Raw genomic sequence first — 26,030 nt, 5'->3', positions numbered from 1 at the left:
GTTATCTCCTCAGATTTTATAAACATGAACCAATTTTCCCTCTCTGTAATAAGCTGTGAGTGACTACTCTCTCCCAGAACACCACTTTGGGGCAGTTTAGAGCTATCAGTGAAACCGCATCTCTTCCACATATCCAAGTCTGCAGCCCACAGTCCAGAGAGCATCTTTGGAGAGGTGATAAAGCAATGGGTTTTTTTTCCCAGGTTGTTCATCTTTATGGAAAGGAAGGATGATTTCTCTCTCTCTTTCTCAGACACCTTTCAGACACACCACGGAGCGGCTTTCTGGGAAGCAGCACTGGAGACGTGTAGGTGTTGGCAGCTCTGCTGCCACCAGGAGAGAGAGAGAGTAGAGCAGTGGGTGGCACCATCCTGTTAATAACCTGTCTTCCCTTTCTAGCGTTCCAGCACAGTGGAATTGTGATTTTCTGTGGTCAGCAAAGTGCTGGCAGACACTCCAGGAGAGCACCATGACAGAGTTGCTTTTGGAGCTCTTGCACAAACCCACTTCCCCTGCAGCTGACTCCCCACATTTCTATTCACCCTGCTTTTCTACATCCCTGTCAGAAGTTGGTTTTGTTTTGTGCTGTTTTTAACGCTGGGTTTTAACACCAGGTGCTGCTCTGTGAGAACATTCCCTTTTTACATCCCACGGGCCCTGCACCAGCTCTCACACCTGCTCTGCTCTCCCAGAGGGGACTTTTCCATCTCTTGCCATCAGCATAACTTACGCCCTGACGTCCAGAAAAAATTCCACTGCCAAACCTAGATGTATAGTGTGCTGTGAGGTAGGAACCTCTCCAGTGAGTTAAACCATTAAAGATAAAGAGTTAGCTGGTCTGCCAAAAACCCAGTGATACCAAATAAGTTTACCCTTCAGTGGTTTAATCTTGTATGAGATAAGCTGCATCCAGTAAAAGGCTGCCAGCATGGAAAGTCTGGTGACCTCCTGTTGATAAGACAACTTAATTAAAAACTATTTTCTCCTGGATTCTGAAGGCAATTGAGATGGTTAAAGAATTTTACAGCTATGTCCACAGAACACACTGCCTGCAAGCTCTGAAGGCTGAGTCATCACTAAAATACACTTGTCTTGTGATGTTGATGTGCTCCACATTGTGCCTGTCTCCAGAAAACTCATCAGTGGAGTCTGAGCACTGCTGGCTCCGTGGGGATCTCACCCCTCTGCTCAGGGGGGAGCAAAATCTGCCATAACACAGCTACAGGAAAGGAGGAAAATCATAAAAGACTCATGTTGAAAAAGTTCAGAAAAAGCTCAGAAATCTTACACAAACTAACTTTCAAAGACAGGTGAGAGCTGTGATTGCCTCCTCCTCCTCCTTCACTGAGGCTGTTGGTATTCTACCCTTCAAGAAAAGCCATGTCAAAGCTAATAGTCATGAATTACCTTTTCCAAAGAGTTTAACATTCATCTGCCTGAAAGATTGCTCCCACAGGGCTATTTCTTCATGGAGCACACAGTCCCCAAAGGTCTGGGCACAGAGTGCTTTTACATTTTACCAGAGACCTACAAATTTCTGTGGTTTGTTCCACAAGGAAACAAAAAAAAACCAAAAAAAAAAAAAAAAAAAACAAAAAACCAAAAAAAAAAACAAAACACAAACAAAAAAAAAAAAAAAAACCAAAAAACCAGAACAACTGATTTCACAGAGAAAACTGATCTAAAATTAGCATGAAAAGGACACATCTGGAGCAGTCCTACCTTTTTTTGGCCAGCCCTTGTTATTCTAGGGATGTCAAACAACTGTCCTGTGTAGTACTGCACCCCACTGAACAGAATGACAGCAATAGAGTCCCCTTCCTTCTCAATAACAGACAGGATATCTTCAGTCCTCAAGGTCTCCTCCCCCTAAAAAAAAATTAAAGGACACATTTTACATCCACTCTGGCAGTAATGCCATCGCCATTCCTTATTTCATAATCTATATTTTACCATGAAAGGAGATCAAAAGCAAACCTTTGTCTTGGTAATGATATACAAAGGTAGTGCTGTGAAGTAGCCTACGAGCAAGTAACCTCAAAAAAATAATCATTAGTAAGTGAAGCTTGGAGGTGCTTGTTATAAAATGTCTATTCACTTCATGCTCTAACATGCTTCATACCCTTTAGTATTTCTGACAGTTTTAATTTACAGTCAAAAATTCCTGGTGCAAACAGAATATCGAATGATTTTTAAGTGGCATCTGAAATTTGTGACACCCACAAGATTTGAAAGTTGTCTATCAGCTTCACTCTTTACTTTTCTGATAAACTTGGTATCCCACAGGAAGCTATTATAAACCTCACATATTCATATTTCAAAAACAATGTCTCACATCATCAAAAGTACAAAAATCCCCAAACCTGTGGTCATTAAATATAGAAGAACTTCAACCACAAGAAAAAAAAAATCAACCTCATTTTTGATTCTTTACAGGAAAATTACTGCCCCATCCTCCTCCTGTCTTCCTAGCAAGGGATCTTGTAAAACATACCACCACCTAGGGATCAATTAGGCTGTGAAAACCTAGAATTAAATTAGACTTGTTACTGAAAAAAGCTTGGGCAAGATGGTTGAATTGCAAGGGACTGTTATTATCTCAACAATCTCTGCAAATCTATCAAGCGTTCAGGAGTGGGCTCTTTACTCACAAGATGACTCAGATTTCAGAAGCAAAAGGTCACCCTGGGTTTATAGTTGGGTGACAAAGTTCTTAATGCTGCAGAAGTGAAGCGAGGCAGCATTTCAAATTAATCTGAATTGCATATTACTGAGAGCAGACCTTTCCCTCAGCCCGTGCTGATGCAGACACAGTGCTGCTCGTGCTATGGCAATCTCTTACCTCAGGACGTTCAAAGGACACTGGGAATTCTCAATGAGTCAAAAGCATATTTTGCAGGTGACTCAGGATGCTGCTAGTTTTTTTTGGAAACAGGAAAAATAGAGAGAATGGCTTTTGTGTTGCTTTTGTTGTTCTTCTGGGAAAGTTAACTATTGAATCAGCAATTATAAAATGGGGTCTAATGTCAAAAATATGCACGGAAAGACATCTGTTTATGATTCATAAAGTTTATCTACATTTTAATGCACAGATTGCAACTTCTACACTAGAATATTTGAGAATATTCACATGAAAGGTGTTTCTGCCCTTGGCAGCAAGCAGAAGTGACAGGCTCCTCACCAACCTGCCTTGGCTGCAGCAGGACCATGCTCCTCTCCACATCCAGCCCATGCAGTCGGAGCTGGGACTCCACAGCATACTGGAAGAGAATTCCATGCAGACAGCATTAACTCAAATACATGAAAAACAACTACAAGGAAAAAAAGGACAAACACATCAGAACTTGAGAAAGCTGTTCAGATGCCTTGCCTTTCACTAAAAGTAATGCTTGAAAGTATAATCCAACTCCACTGAGAAATTCACAGATTTCCTTTGGATTAAAAAAAGATCTGAATTTAATTCTTGTGAGAATTAATTTAATTCCTTTGCAAGGACAAAGTCAAAGCCTGAATCCCACAGGATAAATCCATGGAGCAGAATGAGAGTGGAGATAGGGCCCTGAGCAACCCATCCAGTGGATGGCATCCCTGCCCATGGCAGGGGGGTGGGAACATGAACTTGAAGACCTTTCCAACCTAAACCATTCCATGGTGCTGTGGTGTGATGGATGCACTTCACCAGGGACCAGAAAGCCAAGCCTGCAGGGATCACAGCCAAGGAGGACTGAGCATCCCTTCTCCAGGAGCCCTGGGTACCCACATGCCCTGCTGCCAACACAAACGAGGTTTGGCCAGCACAGACATCCTGCCCTGTGACATTCTCACCTCTTCTATTTGCTGCTCAGCTGGAGGGAAATAAGAGCTTTAAACTCTCAAGCTATTTAAAAAATTCTGTCTGCCGATTTTATTGATAAATAATGGTCCTGGAGATCAAATAACAATCATCAAATAACAATATAAAAGAGATTTAAAATTTCACGACAAGAACTAAGGCAATGATAGTTGCAGAAATTATTACTGAAGTGCCATAGAAATTTAAGAGGATGGAGTGTGAATGTACAAGTGCATGTGGAACAAATGTGGGATTAATCTGAACATTACTTAGAATAAAAGCAATTTGAGGTGTATACATCTGTGCCAGCATCTTCATTACAAATAAACCTGTTAGTAGCTCCAGTCACTTTTATTGCACCTCAGAGATCAAATTTGTTATAAATTTCCAGAAGTTTACGGTGCTGATGATAAAGTAGCAGTGCCCCACAAACCCAAAGATTAATTTGCTCAAAGCTCTGATGCACAGGCTATTGTCTCTTATTTTACAGCAGACAAATTATGTTTGAACTAGTAATCTAAAGTACTAAGAACAAACATTTCCATCTCTGTCTGGGGATATATAAGTGTTAATGTTGTGAGTTTGTATTGATTTGGTTTCATAAAGTAAAACAGCAACAAGAATTAATAAAACATTTACAACTTTAGTTGATTTAGGCCAGTAGTTTGCTCGATGTCTTTAAAAAGACTAATAAATCAATGCACCCATTCATTCTTTTCCTCATGAAACACTTCTTATTTGAACAAAAGGAATAAAGCTATGATCTGTAAAGTATGCTGAGCTGAAAAGTTTCTGACAGATTTTTTTATTGTAATCTTACTTGGACAAGATGAGCTAATAAATATTCAAATCGTACTACCGATATTCTTTGGAAAAATATGATTAATAATACAAATATGGTGAAATATTAATTTCTTACATGGTCAGATGGAAAAGCTCTTGCTTCTAGAAGAATTTTATAGCGTCTTGGAGTAGGCTTAAAGAAAGATAGCTGTTAAGGGGGGAAAAAAAAAGAAAGAAATATTGAAATTTATCTAAGCAGAGACGAGAAAGATGCTCCCAGCATATAACTTAATAAAGACTGCTTTACTGTCATGCAGACCTACAGAGAATCCCCAAGAAATTACAAATATTTTTTTGTCCATATAACATTTATCAAAGCAGGAAAGTGTTATAATACTGAATTTCACATATCCATAACAAAGCCACCAAAACCCAGCAGTGAAAACTTGCACTTACAGGAATCAATGGCAAAGCTTTGACTGCAGCCAGGCAAGCTGGGATTTCACCCAGCTCCATCCAGCAATCAAAAGCAGCAGCTGAAGAGTAGCAGGCAGTGAAAAAGAATTAGATTTACATCTCTGCCCTTAAACTTTAGTTATGGAATCATCCCTTACTCCAAAACAAGGTCGACCAAAGACCTGATCTCAGCACCTGCAGGTGGGTGATCTTTTCTTCTCAGGTCCTGGCAAGCTGGGCTGGCCACCGTGCCAGGAGGACGATGAAGACTTACAAGCCCTCCTGCTCAATCTAGCTTGGGTTACACAACCCTCTGTATGGTCTGTGTAGTCCAGAAATTCACATTTAATTCAGGGCAGAGTCGCCACCTGAATTGACTGTACTGAACCTACCCTGCTCCACGTTCATTCATTTTAAAAGGTGCAGAGGAGCAGATAAATTTAAAAAGGTCTAGATCCAAGTGATAAACCTTGTTGTGAGAACCCCACAAAGGGGAGTTTCACATTTACACTCAGTGGAACCAAATCTTTGGAAATACTGGCGAACCAGAGACAGGCTCTAAGCAGACACAAAGACACCTGAGCATAAATAAGAACACACTTATGGTCATTATGCCATGCAAGTCAAAAATGCACATTTTAGGCACATATAAAATAGCATAATTCTAAGTGTCATCTCTTGTATGCAGCTGCATTTTAAGCTTGACTGATATTACAGCTTTGTCTTGCTCACAAGCTTGTTGAGCTCCTGTTTCCTTAACTTTGAAATTGGCCGTGGAATTGAAATTTGAGAAGCTACTTGTAAATGTTTCTTAAATAATAAGATTTCCCCTGGCAACTGACATACAACACACGTGAGAAAAGCTGAAACTTCCCCTCCAGAGTCCTTGAAAATATTTCTTTGTCCAGCTTTCCTGCTTAGTATTGAGTCAGGCCTGGTCTTGCACATACATTATTCAAGATACAACTCCCAAGGCTTAAAAACTTAATCTGTCACCCAGTGCTGTCTCTGTGAGGTCCTCAGAAAACACTTTGCTTATACACACACAAAGAAAGGAGAAAAATACTTGTCAACACAAGATCAAATATTCATCGTAAAGACATACCATCTGAAGGTGCAAGTTAACAGTCAGCCCATTCATTAAGGCTATTTCTTGTCTTTTGGCCCCTGAAAAATTAAAAAGATAAAAAAGTCTGAAAAATGGTTGGAGTTTTTCTTTAAAATTTCAGAGAAATAGAACAGAGAGCAGAGAGCAGTAGTGAGAAAGCAAAAGCATGAATTCAGTCAATGTCTCTCCAAAGCCTGGAAAGGAAACAAATGTTTGAGGTGTCATCAGAGTGAAATAAAAAGATTTCTTATCTGACTGTCTACTCTGCACTGGCAGGAAAATATTTATTTTTTTCAGGTCAGACACAGAAAACAAAAAAAAAAACCCAGCTAAATCTTTCCATTTCCCAGCAAACCACCAGTGGATTTATTATCCTGAATACCTCAGACAAGTGAGGTCACAAAGACTGTATGTAAAGCAAGACTTGAAGACTTATTTTTGTCAGAAGTTCATATGTAACACAAGTGAGAAAACATATTGAGATAATCAACTGTTGTAAGTGGTTACTGTAATGTCTAGATAAATCTCATCCCTAATTAAAAAATGAAATAAGCAAAATTGACCTATTGGATATAAGAGACCATTATTAATGTATAAGCTTCACAAGAAGCCATACCCACATTGCTCCAAGGAGGATAATAACAGATGCCTTTGGACTACAGCTAATCACAGGCAGAGCTAATTAGTAACAACTAATGGTTGTTAGCAAGTATTTAGTAACAAACTCTCCAGCATTTGTCAAGCCCTGGTGAAAGGTTTTAGGTAGGATGGGGAATTGTGTGTTGGGCAGCACCAAGATATGGAGAAAATCAATTCCTGTTTCCTTCTGGTATGCTTGGTGTCTGTTGTTGAAAAAGAGAAATTCATTCTTGAGCCAAATCAATATTTTCAGTCTTCTTCAGATGGGAGATGTGTTCATGCACCTTGTCCTGATCCTCACTCAGCCACAGAATCACCAAATGTGGAGAGAGGTTGGAGAGAGGGAGGGATGAAGAGAAATGTAAGGAGGCAGGGAGGGCAACAGCCACTTTTGGAATCAATAAAGAGGAAAGAAAAGCTGATTTGGGGATATAAAAGGGTAAGGGGAGCCACAAGAAAAGGAAAGCTGAACCCTGAATTTCTCCTGTCCCTGCCTTACACTGCCACCATATCCTGAACAGTTTAAATTCACGGAGTGATTGCTATGTCAGTGTAGAAAAGAAGATATAACCATGGGTTCAACCCAATGTAGGTAAATATAGACAAAGAACAATGGAAATCTATAATTATCATTAATTCACACATTCCTCCCAAGCAGGCCTCAGCTTCTGCCAGCCCAGGAAAAGCCAAGCACCATTCTCACTGAGGTGTTCAAGGACATTTGCACTTGTTGCTGAAATCTCCAGGTTTTGGACAGAAGGATTTGGAAAACAGGTGTTAACGACTGGGAATGATCAGTCCAGGGGATGAGCCACACAAAAATGAATGTGTGTGGCAAAAAAGCTCTCTCTTCCTTCAGACACCAGGAACATCATCAAATTTGTGGGAAGAAATATATAAAGGACTTTCTTCATAGGGAAAAATAAGCTTTTTTCTTCACTTAAACTCCTCTTCTTTGCTTTCTTTTCTTCCCTCTGATAGCATTGCATCCTAAGGCTCCTTGCTGCTGGAAGAGGTCACCTTGGGGTTGTTCTATTGCAGATCCAGGAGACAGCTAGAGAGAGTGATTGCAGCTCAAAACAGTATTATTTGCAGTCTTAATATTTCTATGGAACTCTTGAGGCTGAAAAAAGGGACAGGATCAAGAAATGGCATTGTTCTTATTTGTCCCTCTGCTCCTTCTGTGAAATCTGTGGCTTTCACAGCAAGTTCTGCACGAGCAAACCCCTGCCTGCTGTACTGATTCTGTATGAAACAAATGGTTAATCTGTAGATCACTTTTAGCTGCATGTTAGCATCCCAAATTAAATATGACACTACATTTGTCATGTAAGTCTTGGTCTTCGGTAAATTATATATTTATTAAAAGCCTTCCATTATTGAATTTCATGCCCACAAAAAAAAACCTCATCCATGTCATTGGAAAACGGTTATCCTTTATAACCCGCACTGCATTTCAGAAAACAACCTTTCCATGATCCAATTAACCTATTACAATATTCAAAGACCCGGCACACGGGAGACAAAATTATGTTTGCCTTCCTTATTTCCTAACTTTATACCATATCTCCAGGACAGGCTAAAACCTGTATGTTCTGCATGATAAATCTCCTCTTTAATAAAAGGAAGCAGCGTTTGCAAAGTACAACTTCAGAGACAATTATGATTGCGTTAGGCAGACACTGCCATCCTTCTCCTCTCTGACTGCCAGGGAAGTCTGATCCTCGCTGGAGTAAGTAAAAAGCACTTTGTAAAATGATTGGAAAAAGGCTAAGAGCCCCAATTTCGAAAACAGTTTGGTTATTTCAAATAATCCTTATCACTCAAAGTCACTCCAAATCTGCTCAGCGTTCAGTCTTCCCTCAACAGAGACCTGCCCGTGCCCATCGTAGAGCAGCAGCCACACAGTTAATCTTGTTCCATCAGAAGGTGATCCTGCCAAGGTTGTAATGTTTTAATAAAGTCTGGTAGGAGAGGCAGAGATTGCCTTCACTGCCTTCAGCCACTTGGTGTGAGCACAGGAAAAAAGGTTTGGCCTGCACTGACCTTGACTCTTCATTTCACAAGGTATTTACTACTGTAACTTTCATTGAACAAGAAAATGTGACTGCCTTTAATAAGCAAGGTGCTCGTGCACTGTAAACCATTAAGCAGACAAAAGGTGTTTTACAGTCCTTGGTCCATTCCCGAATAAGTTTTAGTTGCTACCACGGCTTAGGGTGAGAAATGACAATTCTTCCTCCCCCTCCAAAGCACATTCAATACTGAATAAAAAACACAGTAAAATTCTGTTCTTGTTCTTACATTAAAGTCAATAAGAAAGTAAATTCAGAATTCATTCAGCTACGTACTCGTACATAATCAATATTATTCTTTATTGGAAAACAGTATTTAAGCATAAATTGTGAGGGCTGGAACTTTAAGATCCCTTCCAACCTAAATCACTTCATCAATCTGTGGAATGCTACATTGAAAAGAACATTTTAACATAGTTTTTTTTCCCCTCCATTTATCCTTTTAGCCTCTTCACCATAGCCTACAATTTTAAAAATTGGAATTTACTATGATACATCCATTATTTGGGAAATATTAATTCATCTGCTTTCTAAGAATCACTCACCTGTGTCCTGAAAAAGAGCCATGAGGATATTTTCTAAACAAACCCTGCACACAAATTTGAGGGCCAGTTGTGAGCCTAGACCACATTTTACAATTTAATCAAAAAGCCTCAAAAATTCTGGAGAACAGAATCCAAACCATGTTTTTTATCTTTGAGAAAAACAACAGGAAGCACTTCCCAATAAAGAAATAATTTTAAAAACAAAGTATTAGGTTACTGTTAGGGTGACTTCAGTTGTAATTTTTAATTGAAAATTTTAGAATATTTGTTTACCATGAAGAAAATCATAATAAGTTCACTGTGGTTAAGACATGGTGATGTAAAAGCACTGGTGTCACATGGAGCTTGGTAAATAAAAGGAAAGCAAGGAGATGGATGAGCAATTAGATGAAATTTAAGCAAAGCTCTCATTTCCATCTCCTTACACCTGCAGTGCATCTTGCAGTTAAATTAGTATTAAAATAAGGACTAAGTTGGCAGCCTCTACAAGACAGATGGATGAGGGTAAAAGGGTCCCAGCCTCGTTCTCTGCTTTCTGCAGTGACTCTTAACCCACAGCTGAGGCCAGAGGGACCCTGGCAGGGACAGTGGCAGCAGGTCGGGGCTCAGCCTGCCTCAGGGCTCCACATTCTGCAAACAAAGCACAGGCAAACAGCCACAGAGGTGATGCAGAGAAAGATGGTAACTCAGAAGCTTCCAGCTCTCCTTTGGGGAATCTTGGCTCTCTCTCTCTCTGCTGGTTATGTGAAGAACATCAGTGGTCATACCTTGATTACTAATTGGGGTGCCTGGGAATATGATATAAGAGAAATTCTTGTCTGCCTGCTAAGATAAATTCAAGGTTTCCAGTTGAAAATTCCAAGGCACCTTTCCACATCTTCCTTGTTGTACCCTGACAGAACAAGAATATCCACTGGCCAAGGGAGATGGGTCATACTGGAGAAACCCCTAAATCAGCTGCGTTCAGCATTTCAGCACCCTCCACTCCCTTCATATTTCCACATTTTTGTGTCCTATGATGCTTAACAGAGGAGGGTGCTGAGCTTGTCCTTGAATGTAATGAAAGCAAGAGAAGTAACTTCTTAACCTCCTGAGCAGCACCAGGTACAATAATAGCAACTTACAAAAATCAGAACCCCCAATCTACATTTTTAGATTTTTATTTCATTCTGCAGATAGGATTTCTCTACATAGCTCAATGATGCCCAGTGTAACCACACTCATATTTATGTTATCTCAGAGTTTACATCATGGATAGGCCAACTACAACAATAATTTATTGCATTTGTTCTGCTCCAATAATAACACCCACTATTTTAGCTATTTGGAAACTTCATAAAGAATTCAGAGAGCGATTTTATTTATAAGTTTATAAATAAACTTGTCATGAAACATTCCTTAATGTGTCTGCTCCCAATTGTTCCAGTCCTATTTGCTTTTCTTGAAGGAGAAAGCCCATAATTTTCTCATTGAACACTTGTCTGCAGTTGGAAGAGAAATTACGATAAATTACAATATCTAGAATGCAGCAGGTCAACATAAGGGCAATATTTTCCCTTAGTGATGGCACAAATGAAGGCCTGATAATTCAGTTCTGATAGTCACTATTGAGAGTTGCCTTTGACACCTACATTGAAATATGGGCCAGATCTCCCCAAAATCTACTAACCTAGCCTTGACAACAGCTGAGAGGGTTGGGGGGACAAAGACCAAGGCCAAGATAGTTTCTCTTCCCCCTTCAGAGAGAACTCTGAAGGAAATCCCAGTGAAAGATTATTTCAGCAGCTACACAGAGTAAGAACTGATAGAGGAGATTTGCATTCCTACTCAGCTGACTGCTTTCATGGCAAATTCACCAGGAGGAGTCTCCAGGGCTCCTCAGTCTCTGGAATAACCAGAAGCACTTCCTGCCCAAGTCCTGCAGCACTGCAGGCTCCTCAAGGGGACAGCAGGGTCATGGGAACCCATCAATAGCAGGTCCTGCCCCAGTTATCTGCTCCACTGCCATAAGCAGGTCTCAAAGATGAGTCCGGATTTAGTGGCAGGGAAAAGAGGAAAACCAGAAAATGTCTAGATAGAAATAATTTATCAAAGGGGAAAGTTCATAATTTTACTTCTGGAAGAGTGACTGAGACTCTGCAATACCAAGTGCCCTTTAAAAGGGCTTCATGTGTTAGTCCAAGTGGTTTATGATGCTCCAAGAAACCCTCTGCTGCAACTAGTTCTGTTATATACACATCACACACATTCATTCCCTAAAACACTCACAGCCTTCAAATAAAATGTTAGCCAATGCACAAGAAAACCTGCTTTCAAGCATAAGAATAAAAGGAACTAAATTCTGCCTACAAAGTTTCAGATCTTTGAGTCCTAAAGAAACTAGATTTGTTTTTATTTCTGGAGAAAGGTTTTGCCCTGCACGTCACACCTACCAACCAGCTCAGCCATCAGGTCCAGGAGGCACTCGTCTGCCAAGGCCCACGGGCGCTGGCCATTGAAATGGCCATGGACACCTCTGAAAAGGAATGGAAAAATGATGAAAAGGTGTGGTGTTCTATTTGGATCAGTCCTAAGAATCACTTCAGATTTGGACACTCCACATTTGGAGGATGAGACTTGCCTAAGCTGAGCACAACTCTTTTCTCACCCCGTTAAACCTCAGAGCAAAGGCAGTTTATTGGTTTATGACGGGATTTCAGTTGCTTGAAAACTATTTATTTTGGCTCACAAATTCCTCTAGAAATTCATCAGTAAAGATGATATCTTTTTCACATGTCCCCTGGCTGTATGGGCTCTGGAAGACTCTGGGGACAGGAAAGCTGGGACAAGGCATCCCAGTGTGAGATGGCACCTGCTAAGCCAGGCTGACATCACTGCACAGACAGCAGAGCTCACCCCACAGACTTCCACAACCTGCATTCCTGGCTGGCCATTAGATGGTGCAGAGGATGATAGACTGAAATAGTGCCTTGCTCCCAGGCAGGAATCTTTCTTGTCAGAAACAATTTCCATCCTCCTGCATCTCCTGTCTGAGCTCACTCCTCTGCACAAACCAGAGGGTGCTTCATGCAGGGGCAGGTGCTTCCCTGCATCAACAGAGCTGCTTGCTAATTCTTATTGGTTCTCTTCTCCTTGAAATGTTGTCCTAGAGCTCAGTGGGCATAAAGCTTTTTGGGTTGACAAAAGCTATTTTAAAACTTTGTGTTGCAAACTGATCCTGTCTGCAGGGATCATATGGTCACCTTAAACTCAAGTGTTCTGCTACTCTGAGGTGACAGATGTATAAATTCAGTTCTGTATTAAGTGCTCTGAACTAAATTTTCCTTCAGTTATGACAGAGAAGAAAACTTTTAAGTTTTCTTATATATCTGCCATGCATATATAAATAAAAAGTTGCCTATTTTCTTAAACATGCAGGGTGTAGAGTACAGATTTAAATGCAAATGGAGGCAGATTGAGGAAAGTAATAATGGTGCTAATCCAGGGAAACATTGCTCTGGGCTCCCATCTCACACTGGATGATTTTCATATTTGCTGAGCACCATGGGGTACTTGTGGAACTGGAAACACCAGGCTGCATGAGGCTGAGTATAAAGCTGTTTCAAAATAAGGACAAAGCCAGTAGGAAGCTGGGTAGAGAGCAGAAGAAGCCCTAAAAGCTTTGATGTAAGAAAAAAGGGAAAAAAAGAAAGTAGTAAACCTTTTAAAGAAGAACTGTCCCACAACGTTCACTCAAAATCACAGGAGGACAGCTGGCAGATTAAGACCTGAGACAGGACGATGCATGAGCCACTACCCCATCCTCAAGGCTATTTAAAAGATTGGTTTTCCCTATCCACCTCATACTTTTCCTTCTCTGGTAGAATATCAGTCTCTTGCAAAAATTACCTGGGCGTTTACAGTCAAACCCTTTTTGATTGACTTGGGTCTAATTCACACCTCATAGATGTACCTCCAAAAAAGAACTACAATCCTTACAAAATAGGGGAGCTGTTGCTTTTAAAAAACTCAGTTGTATTAACCATGTAGAGCTTCTCATCCTTACAAAACCCCATTTAATCTTGGGCTAGATTAGAGTAACAGCTGAAGGAGTGCAAAGGTACAGCTGAACATCTCTTACAGATAAAACAGCGTCCCACGCTCGACAAGTCCAATCCCACATCGACAAGGAGGACCCTGCTCCTCAGTTTGGATGAGGTCCTGGTACAGCAGCTGACTGCTTTCCTCCATTTTACAATTGCTCTCTGATGAGTCCTCGAGAGCAGAGAGCAGGCAGTGTGAAATAACCCTCATTTACAAGAGCGTTTCATAGATGAGGAATAAAGGCAGTGGGTAGGGAGGGGAGAAAATGCTGTGAGGGGCAGGAATGGTGCTGAAATTTCCTCCCTTCTATCAGCCCACAATGCAGCTGCATTCCCTGAAGACAGGGGGTATATGTTTCACAAACAGCAAGACATTTATTGGTAATTTCCTGTCTTATTCTTAACTGTAATAGAGTGATCGAGGGACTTTAGGATTATAAAGACTGTTAAAATAAAACCCCCAAAGATTTTCAGTAGCTCCCAGCCTGAGGGAATCTGTATTTCTGAAAGAGGATAGCAAATATAATAAGATGGGAAAAATAAGTCCTAACTACCTATGGGATTCTCTTTCATTAGCTTTCCCTGATTTTATAGCCATTAGTGTCATCCTAATGGGAATTTACTAATGAAAGTTCTCTCTATCAGCACACAGGACTATCAAAATCTCAGAATAAATTTCCAAGTTATCATGAAAACAGTTGTGAGATTTTGGTCATGAGATGTTTTATTTTTAGAAGAAAACATGGACATTTAACCATATTGAAAGAAGGGAGAGGCAGCATTTATTATTATTCTTATTATTATTATTATGGCCCAGCTTACAGCTTGCCTCCCCCTTGATGGCAAATATAAATGCCAAGAGACAAAAATTATTGCCTCTAAAATGGTAGTTAAAAGCATATTCTTGGACCCTTTTTTTTTTATTTTAATCACATGAAACTCTGTAGACTTTGCTGATGGCACAATACATCCTATTACATTTAGGTTGTAAAATTCTATGCTGTGCCTCAGAGAATTTATATCTCTGTATATTATGCCACCCCTCTCTCAGCTCTGGTAGGCACTGGGGGTAATAATCTTTAAGGACACAAGTGCAGTGCTCCTGGCATTCCCCTCATACATGGAGAGCCTTTTCCTCCCCTGCACCCTAGGTAGCAAAAGAGATTTAAATTGAGGTATCCAAATTAATGAATACAAAACTTCACCCATCAAATCGCAGAGCATCAGACAAACAGATATTTCTTCAACTTCTATGAGGGTTTCTCATTGTGCAAATTAATTTTTAGTTGGTTACCATTTTATTTTCAGTTTGGCAGGAAATCACAATTCCACGTTTTATTCGCTGAGGTCTGGTTGATTTAAAGCTTGCTAGGGGAGCTAGAAACACATTTTTTGAGATGATCCCAGGGTTTCAAAGGCGGTGAGAAAAGGAATTTAAATTAATTGCCATCTTCAGGAATTTTCTGCGCTCATCCAAATCTTAGTCAAGTGCAAATTTCCTTCTTGCTCCTTTGCCAAAAATGATGCAAGGTATTTAATGAGCCAGTACAGACTCTTAAGTTGGACCAAGGTTTCAAGCAAAGAAACAGCCAAAAAAGGGGAAGACATATCAAAAGAAAAAGAACTGTATGGACCAGCGGATTAAAGACAAAACTAAAAATTCCCCTCTGCCCTGCATTAAAAGAGGAATTTGCAGCTCTACCACACAACCTGGTGAAAGGCAGAGTCCTGAGAATGGCAGGAGAGGTGGGGATGTCCAACAGGGCTTGGCCAAGCTGCACTCCTGTTTGCAGCCTTCTCACATCTTGCAGAATTAGTTCAGCACACAGACCCAAAGATACCTTCTGACTTGCTGAAAATTGTCTTTGCTACTCTAAGTGTTATGTTATAGAGCCTTCCTCAAACTGGGAGGTTGTTAATATCCCATGTCCATGTCAGCCTCTTGCCAGACCACTTCAGTGCTTAGAAGTATAGATACCTTTTATTTCTCTATACATGTTTTATTTCAATTTACTAATTCCTTGTTTATATTTACTATGCCAACATGCTTTTCATATTGTGGTTCCTTCCCTCCCCTACACTGATACATCCACAGAGAACAATCATTTCCCCTTTCAGTCTTAATTTTGCTCTACAGCTCCAGTCCTCAGGACTTGCGTGCAGCAGGTTCCCCACTCCCCAGTCACCCTGCCAGCCCTTCACAGGAGCACAACTGGCTACAGCAGGCTCCCTTCTGTTTTAATTGTTCCACTTTAATGAGTTATTCAGACGAGAGACATTGCCTGCTGCAGTGAGTATGCTCACACACAGTAATGATTCTATAAAATATTTTAATTACTTAACTGGTTCTGGCAGGGCAGAGGGGAAAACAAGGCACTGCAAAGCATCTCTTGGCCTTCCTCCAACCAAAAAAAGTCCCTTGAAGTTTGGACTTTTAAAACATTGGGTTATTGGCTACTCTAGGCTAAACATGAGGGAACAACTCTTCATCCCTTTTTACCCCTTATTCAATAAATCTTGGATTTAGCTGAAATCATAACTGAAACATGAAGCCTCAGAGGCTGCTTTTAAATCCATACTAAGAATGCCCGTGGCTTGGATTTGTAATTTTGCTACATTAGCATAAGAAACAGTGGGAAGGGATATGGAGAGGAAGAATACAAATGCAGAGAAGGTGTGTGGGAGGCAGATGTAGGATGAGAGCTGGAACCCACCAGTTAAAGTGGAGGTGAGGGAAAGGAACTAAGCACTGAGAGGAAACACAACAAGAGAGAGGCATTTCCATGTTTTTCCCTCCCAGCTGTTTGCCTGATGAGTTACCATCACTACTTGGAGATGAAGCTACAGCTCCCCTGTCCTTGACCAGCACTGGGTAATCTTCCTTTTCACTCTTGCCCTTAACCACGAGCAGTGAAAGCCATTTAAATAGACTCACAGCTCTTTGAGAGGGGTCCCAAGACAAAACAAACAGAAAATGCAGTAAACCAATTTATAAGAAAGCCAAAATCTATACCATTGCTGACTTGATGGATGTTCCTAATTTGCATGCCATTTCCTAGATTCTTGCTACTTATTTATCTAAGCCAGAGCCACTACATCCCACACTGCTGACACAACAGCCATTGAACAGCCTTCAGCTGGGAACAGCTACCACCTTAGAATGGGTTTTGCTAAGCTGTCCTTGGTGACTGGAATAAAAGTACTCATTTCTGTACCTTCAGTCACCTATTCCTTTGCATTCCATTCACCACCTTCTCTAAGCATACGCTGCTCTCCTCAAAACCAGCTTGATCCTACCCTGGCTGTCTCAGTTGCTTTAGGTTCAGGATTTTATCCTGTTTCTTTGTTGATCTTAATTTGAGGAGTTTTGCTTAGTTGGTACTGTGGTTTTGTTTTGGTTTTAATTTGTTTTTAAACTTTCTGATTTATTCTGGGTAAGGTTTTTGAGGCCAAACCGTGTTTTTGGCAAACAACCTTCCTGGTTGTGCCCCTTCTCTTGAAATGGCTTGAAATCAATGTTCAGCCATTTTCCCCCCCTAGATACAGTTCCTGAAGGCACTTTTGATCTGAAGGAGCACACTGCCTACCTTTTTTCTTCCAGGTTTTTACAGTCACTGAGGAAAAACTCATCTTTCACTGCAGCAAAGACAAACACAAGAATAGAAGTGAGGCAGTGAAGATACAGTGGAGGAGCTGAAATAACGTTTGCAGTCCCAGTGCATCACTCTAAGAATGTTATCTGACTTCTGCCTTTTGAAGGAGCTCAGCTGTTTCCCTGACAAAGTGGGATAACAGCACAGAAATGGACAGGGTTGCAATTTTTTCAAATGACTGGAGAAACTGCATTGCTGTGCTGCCTGAATAACCAGAAGGAACGAGCTCTTCCCAAAGTCCCACTCATTCCCACTCATTCTCAGCCTTCGCACCTATGAGAATACAGGTGAAAAATAGGAATCAATAAACCATATTGATGAGCTCCCAGCATTCATACATTTACAAGTGGAAGAGCAGCTACAGATTTCTCACATTTGCATTGAGAAGCCTCCATCTCGACTGTTTCTGCTGAAACAAGGCTGCCCACTTAGCAGAATTCATTTTTCCTCTTCTGCCTCTCCATATTTCCTCTGCTCTCTCACCATGAAATCACATCTGTTCCACTCATATCCCGCACCCTATAAAAGAGTTCATCTCTCACCCAGCTCACTCACTCATCTGGATGGTATTTTCCTTTCCCACCTTCAGTTCTCTGTTTTTTACTCATCATTTTCCTTACTCATCCCTGCTCCAGCTGCTCAGGCAGGTGCAGGAGATCTCAAAGCACAGACTCTTAATGGAACAGAACATAATATTAAAAAAACCTAAATAAAGAGTAAAAAAAGCTTTTTCTTTCCCTCATGCATATTAAAAGGTTCCCCATTTGTTATGATGACAGTGTCCCTTTCCTGCAGTGTCCGTGTTTTATCCTGTCTCTTTTACATCAGGTTGATTTAGCAAAGCTTGTTGTAATTCACACTCAGCTCCTTACTGAGAAGACAGGAATGTTTCTTTCTAAATAAAATGAACTTGTCAGGCAGAGACCTGGTTTAAGAGGAGCCAAAAACCTGCCAGCATGGCAGCAGCATCACCTGCATTCGGTGCTGTTTCAACGGGAACTGCTTGTTGCAAGGCCTGCAGGGTGAATCATGCAGCTAAAAACATTAATTAGAAAATCACAGGGCCTGGAACCCCACCACATTCACCAGCAAGCAGCAGCAACCAAATAGGTTTGTGTGCTTTGTAGGGACACTTTATAGACACTGCAGGGTGGGGAGGGTTAAACTGCACAGGTTCTCCAGGTGAGCCAAGCAGAGCCACACACACAGCAGGGGCTATCACAGCTGAAAGGGTCTATTTGCCTGTTTGACTGCTCTTGCCTTTAAAAGAGATACAAACAGCACTAGGAAAACACTGAACATGTTTTACTCCTGGGCTGGAGCACTTTCAATGCACTCTGCTGCTGCTCAAGCAGTTCCAAGGAAGACCCCAAAATAAAGAGCTCCTCTGAAGCACAGGTCAGCATCTGGCACACCCCACAGGGTACTCACGTCCGAGCCCACTTGTCCAGTTCTTCATCCAAGTAAGTTTTAACTTTTCTTGGCTGGAGCCCAAGAGAATTCCCAGCAAAGTACACACAGCTCTCCTCTCCATTCACCAGGGTCAGGTCAGCTGTGGAGGGAAACCAGAGAAACAAAAATGCACATGGGACTGAGCACTGGAGGGTCACCACAGCACATGTGGGACGCAGCACAGGAGGGCCAGCAGGTGTGCACACACCCCAAAACACAGGTGCCACCCCAGAGCTCTGTCCATCCCCATCCCCTGGACATCCTGGTCCCCATATGGAAACAGAGGTGTCACATCCTGACCTCTCTCCCAGAACATCGCTCAAGTAACCCTGAAGAGCATCCAAGGAGGAGTTCTGCTTAGTTTTGCGACTATTCACCTCTTCCTCCTACAATTTTTGGAGCTGATGAGAGTTCAGGCACCACTAAATCCCCAGCTCTCAGGGGCTCTGTGAGAAGCAGACACTGGCACCAATTTTATCAGATCTGTAACCAACAGATCTGATAAAATTTGTGTGTTCTCACAACAGGGAGTATTTTCCCAATCAGGCTATCCCCTTTTCTTCCACCACCAGGGTATGCCTACTCTGAGTGATGAAGCTACTGGAACCATGCATTTAACAAAAGTTAGGACTAGGTAAATCTGTGTCTTTCATGTAAGTTGTCCCTGCACAATTTAATCTCTATTTAGAAAACATGTAATTGTCGAGGAGAATATTTTAAAGCGATCCTAAAAGTTTTTGTCTTGTCAGCAAATACTGTGGGCTGCACTTCATGTCATCATCTGAGGAGAAGGAGGAAATCTATGTTGACAAATCCTTTCAATGATTAGGAGAAAAGCAAGGCAGTAGAAATTTATAAATAATAGCTCTAGTGAGGTTCTGAGCAATCTAATTACCCTATGTCATCATCTATCAATCCTAACACAGCCTTCTTCTGTTATTTCTCATGTTAGAGATTCTTGGAGGGACAAGTGATGGTGACCTTCTAGAAGTGGCAATTTGCATCTGTCTATACCTATACTTACAATACTCCTGAAAGCTAATATCACATATAATTTAGATAAATACAATTGATATCCCTCAGAATAAGGACCAAATGAATGAGCATGTTAAGATGCATGCTAAAAATGAGCCATAAGATTGCAATGCAGTCTGTGAAAATTTTGTAAGGCCTGTAGAAAAACAGCCTGGAAAAGGTTTCTTACTACCTTTTGCACTAACAATTACCAATTTCATTGAACTTCCCCAGAAACACATTTTTCAAGAGTATAGACAACTTGGGTAATTTCTTAATTAAAGTTTTAGAGGCTTTTATAAAGCATAAGTCAGAGAGCAATCTCAGCCTAATCTGTTTTGCAGATACTCTGTCTGTTTTTCATCTCCATTGTAATATGAATGAAAACAGAGAGGCATAAATATCATCCATGCCCCCAAATTGATTCTATTAAAAGTTCTTTTCCTACCAAGAAACACAATAACACTGTCCCCCTGGGGTTAGACAGAAGGATCCTTGCTCAAGAATCTCAAGCTCCATCTCACCAGTGCTCTCCAAGCACTAAAACAGGTGAGGAATCATCAGCAAGGCAGATTTTCTTGCACCACAGTCGTTTCTAAATAAAAACACCTCTGTTCACCTTGGAGAGACAGGGCATTGTCTTTTGGACAAAGTTATTTTAATACATTTCTGCCTGCTCCTTTTGATATTCTTTTCTTGATATGTTATCAACTCTAATCCTGGATGAACTTTTTTCCTTTTGACAAAAAGCTCTTTACTTCCCCCTCTCTGACATCACTAAAATATTAATTTTAGACCATTGCTGCTCATTTTTTTCACCATCTTTGTAATTTCTCCTGATCGGCACCTCCTCATGCTCCAACAACTCTACATTCACTGTGATATTCTTTTTTCCTGGCACTTGTCTTTCCCCAGATTACATTTATTTTTCATGGTGTAGGCCCTTTTAATTTCTGGAGGAGCTGTGGTTGATTTGAAATCCATATTGAAATATTCTAAGAGGAAATAAACACAACTGAGGAAATAAAAGCAAAGAAAAAAAGAAATATTGAAATGTGTTTTTAGAGTAGCCTGGATCAAAAAATACATTTGAGTTAAGATTAATTAAATATATTATATATTCACACACCTTCTCAGATTTCAGCAAACTGGTCAAATCTAATCATATACATTACTTTGCATATTAATTATACCCATTCAATATTGGGTGCATCATTGAAGATGCACTTCTATACCTTTTAAACCTAAAAGGAAAAGCAAGTTTATTGTCAGAAATATTCACTCCAAATAAAAGGGAAAAATGTAATGGATTCATTAACCAGAATGGAAGGACTAAATCTGCTTGTACCTATCTGAGCACTGATCTCCACTTTCACACCTGCCTGTACCCCCCCACCACCCCTCCAAAAAGCCAGATTTTAATGGTTAACCACTACTTTTAACTATTTCCTCTGGAAATACAGCTCAGCTCTTTCACTCCAGGGCATCTTTTTATTCCAAATAAACCAAAAGGCACCCTACTCCTTTGGCAGGTGACAAAGCAGGAGCCACAGCCTTAATGAGATGGCTGATTTGGTGCCCAGGCCATTCCTGCCTCCTTCCTGGGGTGCACAAAGAGAGGTTAAAGAGACTTTGTTGTCAGCTTGGAGAAGAACTACGGGATCCAAACATTTCCCTAAGTCTTCTTGTGTCATCTTTGCCTCATTTGCTCACCTGAGCTTTGCCCCTCATGCTTGCCCATAAAGCCTCCCAGATTTGCAGGGAGTTAGGCTGCTGCTGCTTTCCCCTTGATGGATACAGCAAATAAACAGCCCTGACAGTTTATAACTTGATAACTAAATTAAACTATTCTAAGGACTTCCTAAATATTTTCCTGTACGTCATCTCACCGTTGTCTCCTATGGATGTTCTCATCTGCTTCTCGCAAGGTTTCATTTTAAAGCCTCATTGTAATGCTTTATGTAAATGTATAAAGAATATTTGATGGCTAATATCTGGAATGACATTTATCTTCAGGAACGTGTTATCTAGCATCCGCTCCTGGGCGCAGATAAATGTCATGGCAGATCTGTCTCTATGCTATAGTCACACAATGTAAATATATATATATATTTACACCCCTGCTGCTCTTCAGCAGGGAAGCTGTTCCTGATGACAGCTGAAGCACAGAAAAGAAGGACAGGAAAAAAAGGGGAGGGAAAAAAAACCCCTCAGTTTAGGAACACCAGAATGATGGGTTCTCTGTGCTTTTCAACTGGTACTACTTTGTACATTGTTTATCCTCACTACAACACATTTATCCACAGTCTGGGGACTAAATATTAGGGGGAATATCTAAATATTAGGGGGAATACCCCCACAGTCTGGGGACTAAATATTAGACTGCTGCAGGGGGAAAACCCCACAGCAGCAGTCTTTGGGTCTAAATATTGTAGTGATTGAAAATCAAATAATAGTGGACATTGAAAGGGAAGAAACCAAAACTGTCACATGGGTATCAAAACCTCTACTTCTACTTCTCAGAAGGTTCTTTAATGTGAAGCTGCTACAACACTACACTGAAAAGTGACCTTTGATATCCTGGAGAGACATTTGACATTCTGCAGTCCAAGATCCAGCTGCTCCAGCTTGGGCTGGATTCCAGCAGCACCACTGCCATGGGAACTGTGTTCCAGCATCTTTCCAGCTTCAGTGGCACATCTTGCAGCACCACGGTGGCAGCTGAAGGAGCTTTGAGTACAGAATAGTCAAATATCCAAGCAAACAGAGGGGGTTTAGGAAACTCTCAAGTGACCAGGGTAAAAAAAATGAAAAAGAAAAGTTACAGGGGCACGGAGAAGCACATAGTTTAAATATTTACAAAGTGTCCAGTCCTGCTCTGAATAATAGAAACAGCACAACTCAAGGATTTAAATGTGGGGAAAGATAAGCCAATGCCACCAGAACACAGAGAACTGAGATTTATCATCCCCGTGTCCCAAGGGCAGGAGCAGACTGCATTCCCAACACTCATCATTGCTCAGCAGGAAGATACTGAAGACAGACTGTTTCAAAAGATGTCCAGGAATTCAGACTATTGACACCATTTTCTATCATAGTCCCTTACTAGACACACTTTGGTGAATGCACCTGTAATTTCTCATTTACCATCAGTAATGTCCTTTCAGAAAAAGAAAACCTGCAGAAAATTCTGTCTGCACTAATTGGGAAAAGAAATGGCAAGGAAGTTCTATCATATCTTTTCCTTTCATTATCAACAGGTACATTTAGCCAAGGCAGGAAAGGAGGAGAGTGACTGTGCCTGTGTGTGTTCACCATCTCAGGAAATAAATCTGCCATTTCTCCAGTGTGCAGTGACCAGGCCTGCAGAGCCAGCACAGGTAACTGAGACAGAAACAAAGCCAGACAGGGCTTGGGAAGCAGGAGGAGAGACCAGGACCTTGCTGCCTCCATAGGTGGCTGCTCCCACCAGGTTTCCCTGCATGAATTTGGCTAAACATGGTGGCTATTGCAGGCATCAAAAAAAAGTTGGAGCTGGGTTTTAGTTTTGATGGTCTGGGGGTGCTAACCCCAAGCAAATGCTTCCCTCTCAGTCTGAACTTCTTTTCCACCCCTCCTGCTTCCACACCAAGCCCTCCCCATGCCCAGACATGCCACAGGCTCCTCAAAGCAACCTGTGGAACAGGAAAGGAGGAGAAAAATGTCCAGAACAATTTCACATAGCTTCACTGAAGTCAGGTGCTGTCTATTTTTAGGCAATTCATGAGGAAAGTGGAAAATATCTTCAAATAAAAGGCTTCATTATGAATTATTTGCTCAGATCAATTATTTGTTCTGAGGCACAGTCTTCCATTTGGCCTCAGTGAGAAAATAGCTGCACCACCAGCAATAAGACATAAATGTTCACATAATATATATACTGCCTCTTTCATTAACTAAAATAATTGTAACCAGACAGATAATTCCAAGCTGAATCACACCAAGGAAGCAACTGCTCTGAACTACCCGAGCGAGGCTGCTGTTTCGAGCCATTAGACAGAAAAGCTCCTGCCTGTAATTTTCAATCAGTCACTACATTGTTCAAAGCTGCTGACTGACAGCATAAGCACCACATAAGTACTGTATCCTCACATTTGATTCAGGATGGCAACGAGAACATAGAGCTTTTGGTGCTAGAATAAGCTGATGGATTGATTTAGCAACAGCGGGGACATTCTGTGCTCAGATATGACTACAATTGCTCAATTATCTCATAAGTGACGATGATTTCCAAAGAATTGTGATAAACACATGCAGAAGATGTGAAGCCCGGCCCTTTCCCCCTCCCTCTCCCTCAACAGCAATTATAACTCTCACTTGGAGGCAGATCCTTGACTTTGGGGACACAGAAACATTCCCGAAGATGCTTTAGCTCATCTTTTTCATCTAAGTGAAGAGCAAGCTTTTTGTCCGTGGGGCTGCATCCGAGCTGCAAGGCAGTCTGTTCCAAAATGCTTGCTGGGAGCACAGGAGAAGACGGATCCATTTTCAGGTCATTTAATTTCACCTGAAAATCAGAAATGGCAGTTTAGTTTCTGCAGTTTGCATAGTCACGAGTGGCTGATAAGCAGCCACTAAAGCTGCACCATTCAAGACCCAAACTTCCTTGATTTAAAGCTTTTAAAAAGTGAAGTGTCTGAATAGAATAGTAAACCTGATCAAATATTTCCAAGGCAACATATTGCTGTAACCCCCAAAGGCTTTTTTTCTTTCCCTTCTACAGATACAAAGCTCTTCCCTTTTTAAACTTTATCAGCCTCTTCTAAGTGTTCCCACCAGACTGACAGCAGCTCCAAATGCTGGAGTGTCACTCACAGTCTGGAGACGTCAAAGCCAGAGGCAGCATTATTGTTTCTGCAGTCTGAGCTCCTAAGAATAGCAGGTGCACAGATACATTGAAGTTGTTTCCACATTTTCCAATGTTCAGCCCCTTTCAGCATGTTTTGCCTCAAAAATTGGAGGGGGTGTTTGTGTACGGCCGTGCTCATGTGCAAGGGCAGAGCAGGCAGGATGCAGGTGTCAGGCAAACACAGCTTTCAAAATCAGGGCCTTGAATTAATATTTCCTTTCAGCTACACCAAATATCCTGCTGGTTTAGATCTCTTTCTCCCAGGAAAAGAGAGAAGCCCAAGTGAAATCAGAAATGTGACAGACCACGAATTCTAGGAGAACGCCCAAAACTAACTGCAAAATTTACAAGCTCGTTGATCTTGATATGAAAACAGTCCTGTAACTGTAACGCTCAGAGACACCACCGTGCTCCAGTCAGCACTTGTGCACTTGGCCTTACGATTGGCAAAGAAGGTTTGCAGCACATACTCTGCACTTTAGGGCAGGACTTCCCTGCTGTGTTTTGTGGCAGCAGGCAGCCAAGAGGCTCAGTGAGGTGCTTGGTGGCTGCCCCAGTTTAGGGAAATGTGTAGTTACACCACACAACATTCTCTGCCTTTTTAACATCCCCAAGAGTCTTGGTGCAAAGGAGCCCTCCAGGGGATAGGCTGAAATAGGATAGATTAGCACATAACAAGGAAAACAGAGCCACCAGAGAATATTACTTTTTTTCTCTGTTTGAGAAAGAAAACTCTTGAAGCACATATCTTCCATAAGCTCCCATTTCTTAAAGCCAAAATATCCTACATGCAGCTATCAGAAACAAGCTGTGGATAGAACAACAGATGACTATTGAGAAGAGCTTTGTCAACACATATGGGAAGGACAACGGTTGGTATTTAAATATAAACTCCCCAAACAGCACAGCCTCCTTAGTGCTAATTAACCCAAACCTGTTTATACTCTGGCCAAATGGTCAGCATGATGCTATTTACCTGCTTTAATCTGCTATCATTTGGTTTTATTATTATTATTTTATTATTATAAGACTGATACCTTACACAGTAACAATTTTTCCCCTCCCACCAGTATGCAGAGTTAAAATAAAAAAAAAAATAAAAAAATAGCAGCAGAGTTCTTTAAAACAACAGTTTTCATTTAGCTAATGTTCACCCTCCCCTGGGATTTATTGGAGACATCCTATTTTTATGCTGTCTCCACACAGGTTGTTCACACCTCCTCATTGTCACCAAATTTATCATTCCCACTCATTCACCCTAATCATCATTCAGCTGGGGAAAAGAAAAATAAAATGGAAAAATGTTTGGGAAAAAAAAATATAGCATCTTGATTTTCAGAGTGCTTTTCAAGGTTTCTAGGAGGCATAGGGAGCTTGATTTCCTCCAGATGTTGTGAACCAACAAGAAAAGCAAGGTATGGTCACAGACCCCATGGCCATCACTAACACAGTCACCTCATTATACACATAGAGTAACTCAAATTTCACTTCCCCAAATTACAG

The 26,030-nt window shown here is 41.1% G+C and overlaps 1 protein-coding gene across 1 annotated transcript in view; it reads right to left on the bottom strand.

Moving 5' to 3' along the window:
• Positions 1-24,179, bottom strand: part of KYNU (kynureninase) — a 53,774-nt gene extending 29,595 nt beyond the window's left edge. The window contains exons 1-7 of the mRNA XM_054636646.2: positions 23,996-24,179; positions 18,605-18,725; positions 11,871-11,953; positions 6,177-6,238; positions 4,752-4,823; positions 3,186-3,260; positions 1,723-1,869 (exon numbers count right to left, since the gene is read on the bottom strand). Of these exons, the coding sequence (XP_054492621.2) occupies positions 1,723-1,869; positions 3,186-3,260; positions 4,752-4,823; positions 6,177-6,238; positions 11,871-11,953; positions 18,605-18,725; positions 23,996-24,164 (729 nt within the window). The 5' untranslated portion in view covers positions 24,165-24,179. The remainder of the gene's footprint in view (positions 1-1,722; positions 1,870-3,185; positions 3,261-4,751; positions 4,824-6,176; positions 6,239-11,870; positions 11,954-18,604; positions 18,726-23,995) is intronic.
• Positions 24,180-26,030: the final 1,851 nt, after the last annotated feature.

The sequence above is a fragment of the Agelaius phoeniceus genome, chromosome 7 (assembly GCF_051311805.1).
Source record: "Agelaius phoeniceus isolate bAgePho1 chromosome 7, bAgePho1.hap1, whole genome shotgun sequence".
In the NCBI taxonomy this organism is placed as follows: domain Eukaryota; kingdom Metazoa; phylum Chordata; class Aves; order Passeriformes; family Icteridae; genus Agelaius; species Agelaius phoeniceus.
This window is presented reverse-complemented; position numbering and strand designations above follow the sequence as displayed.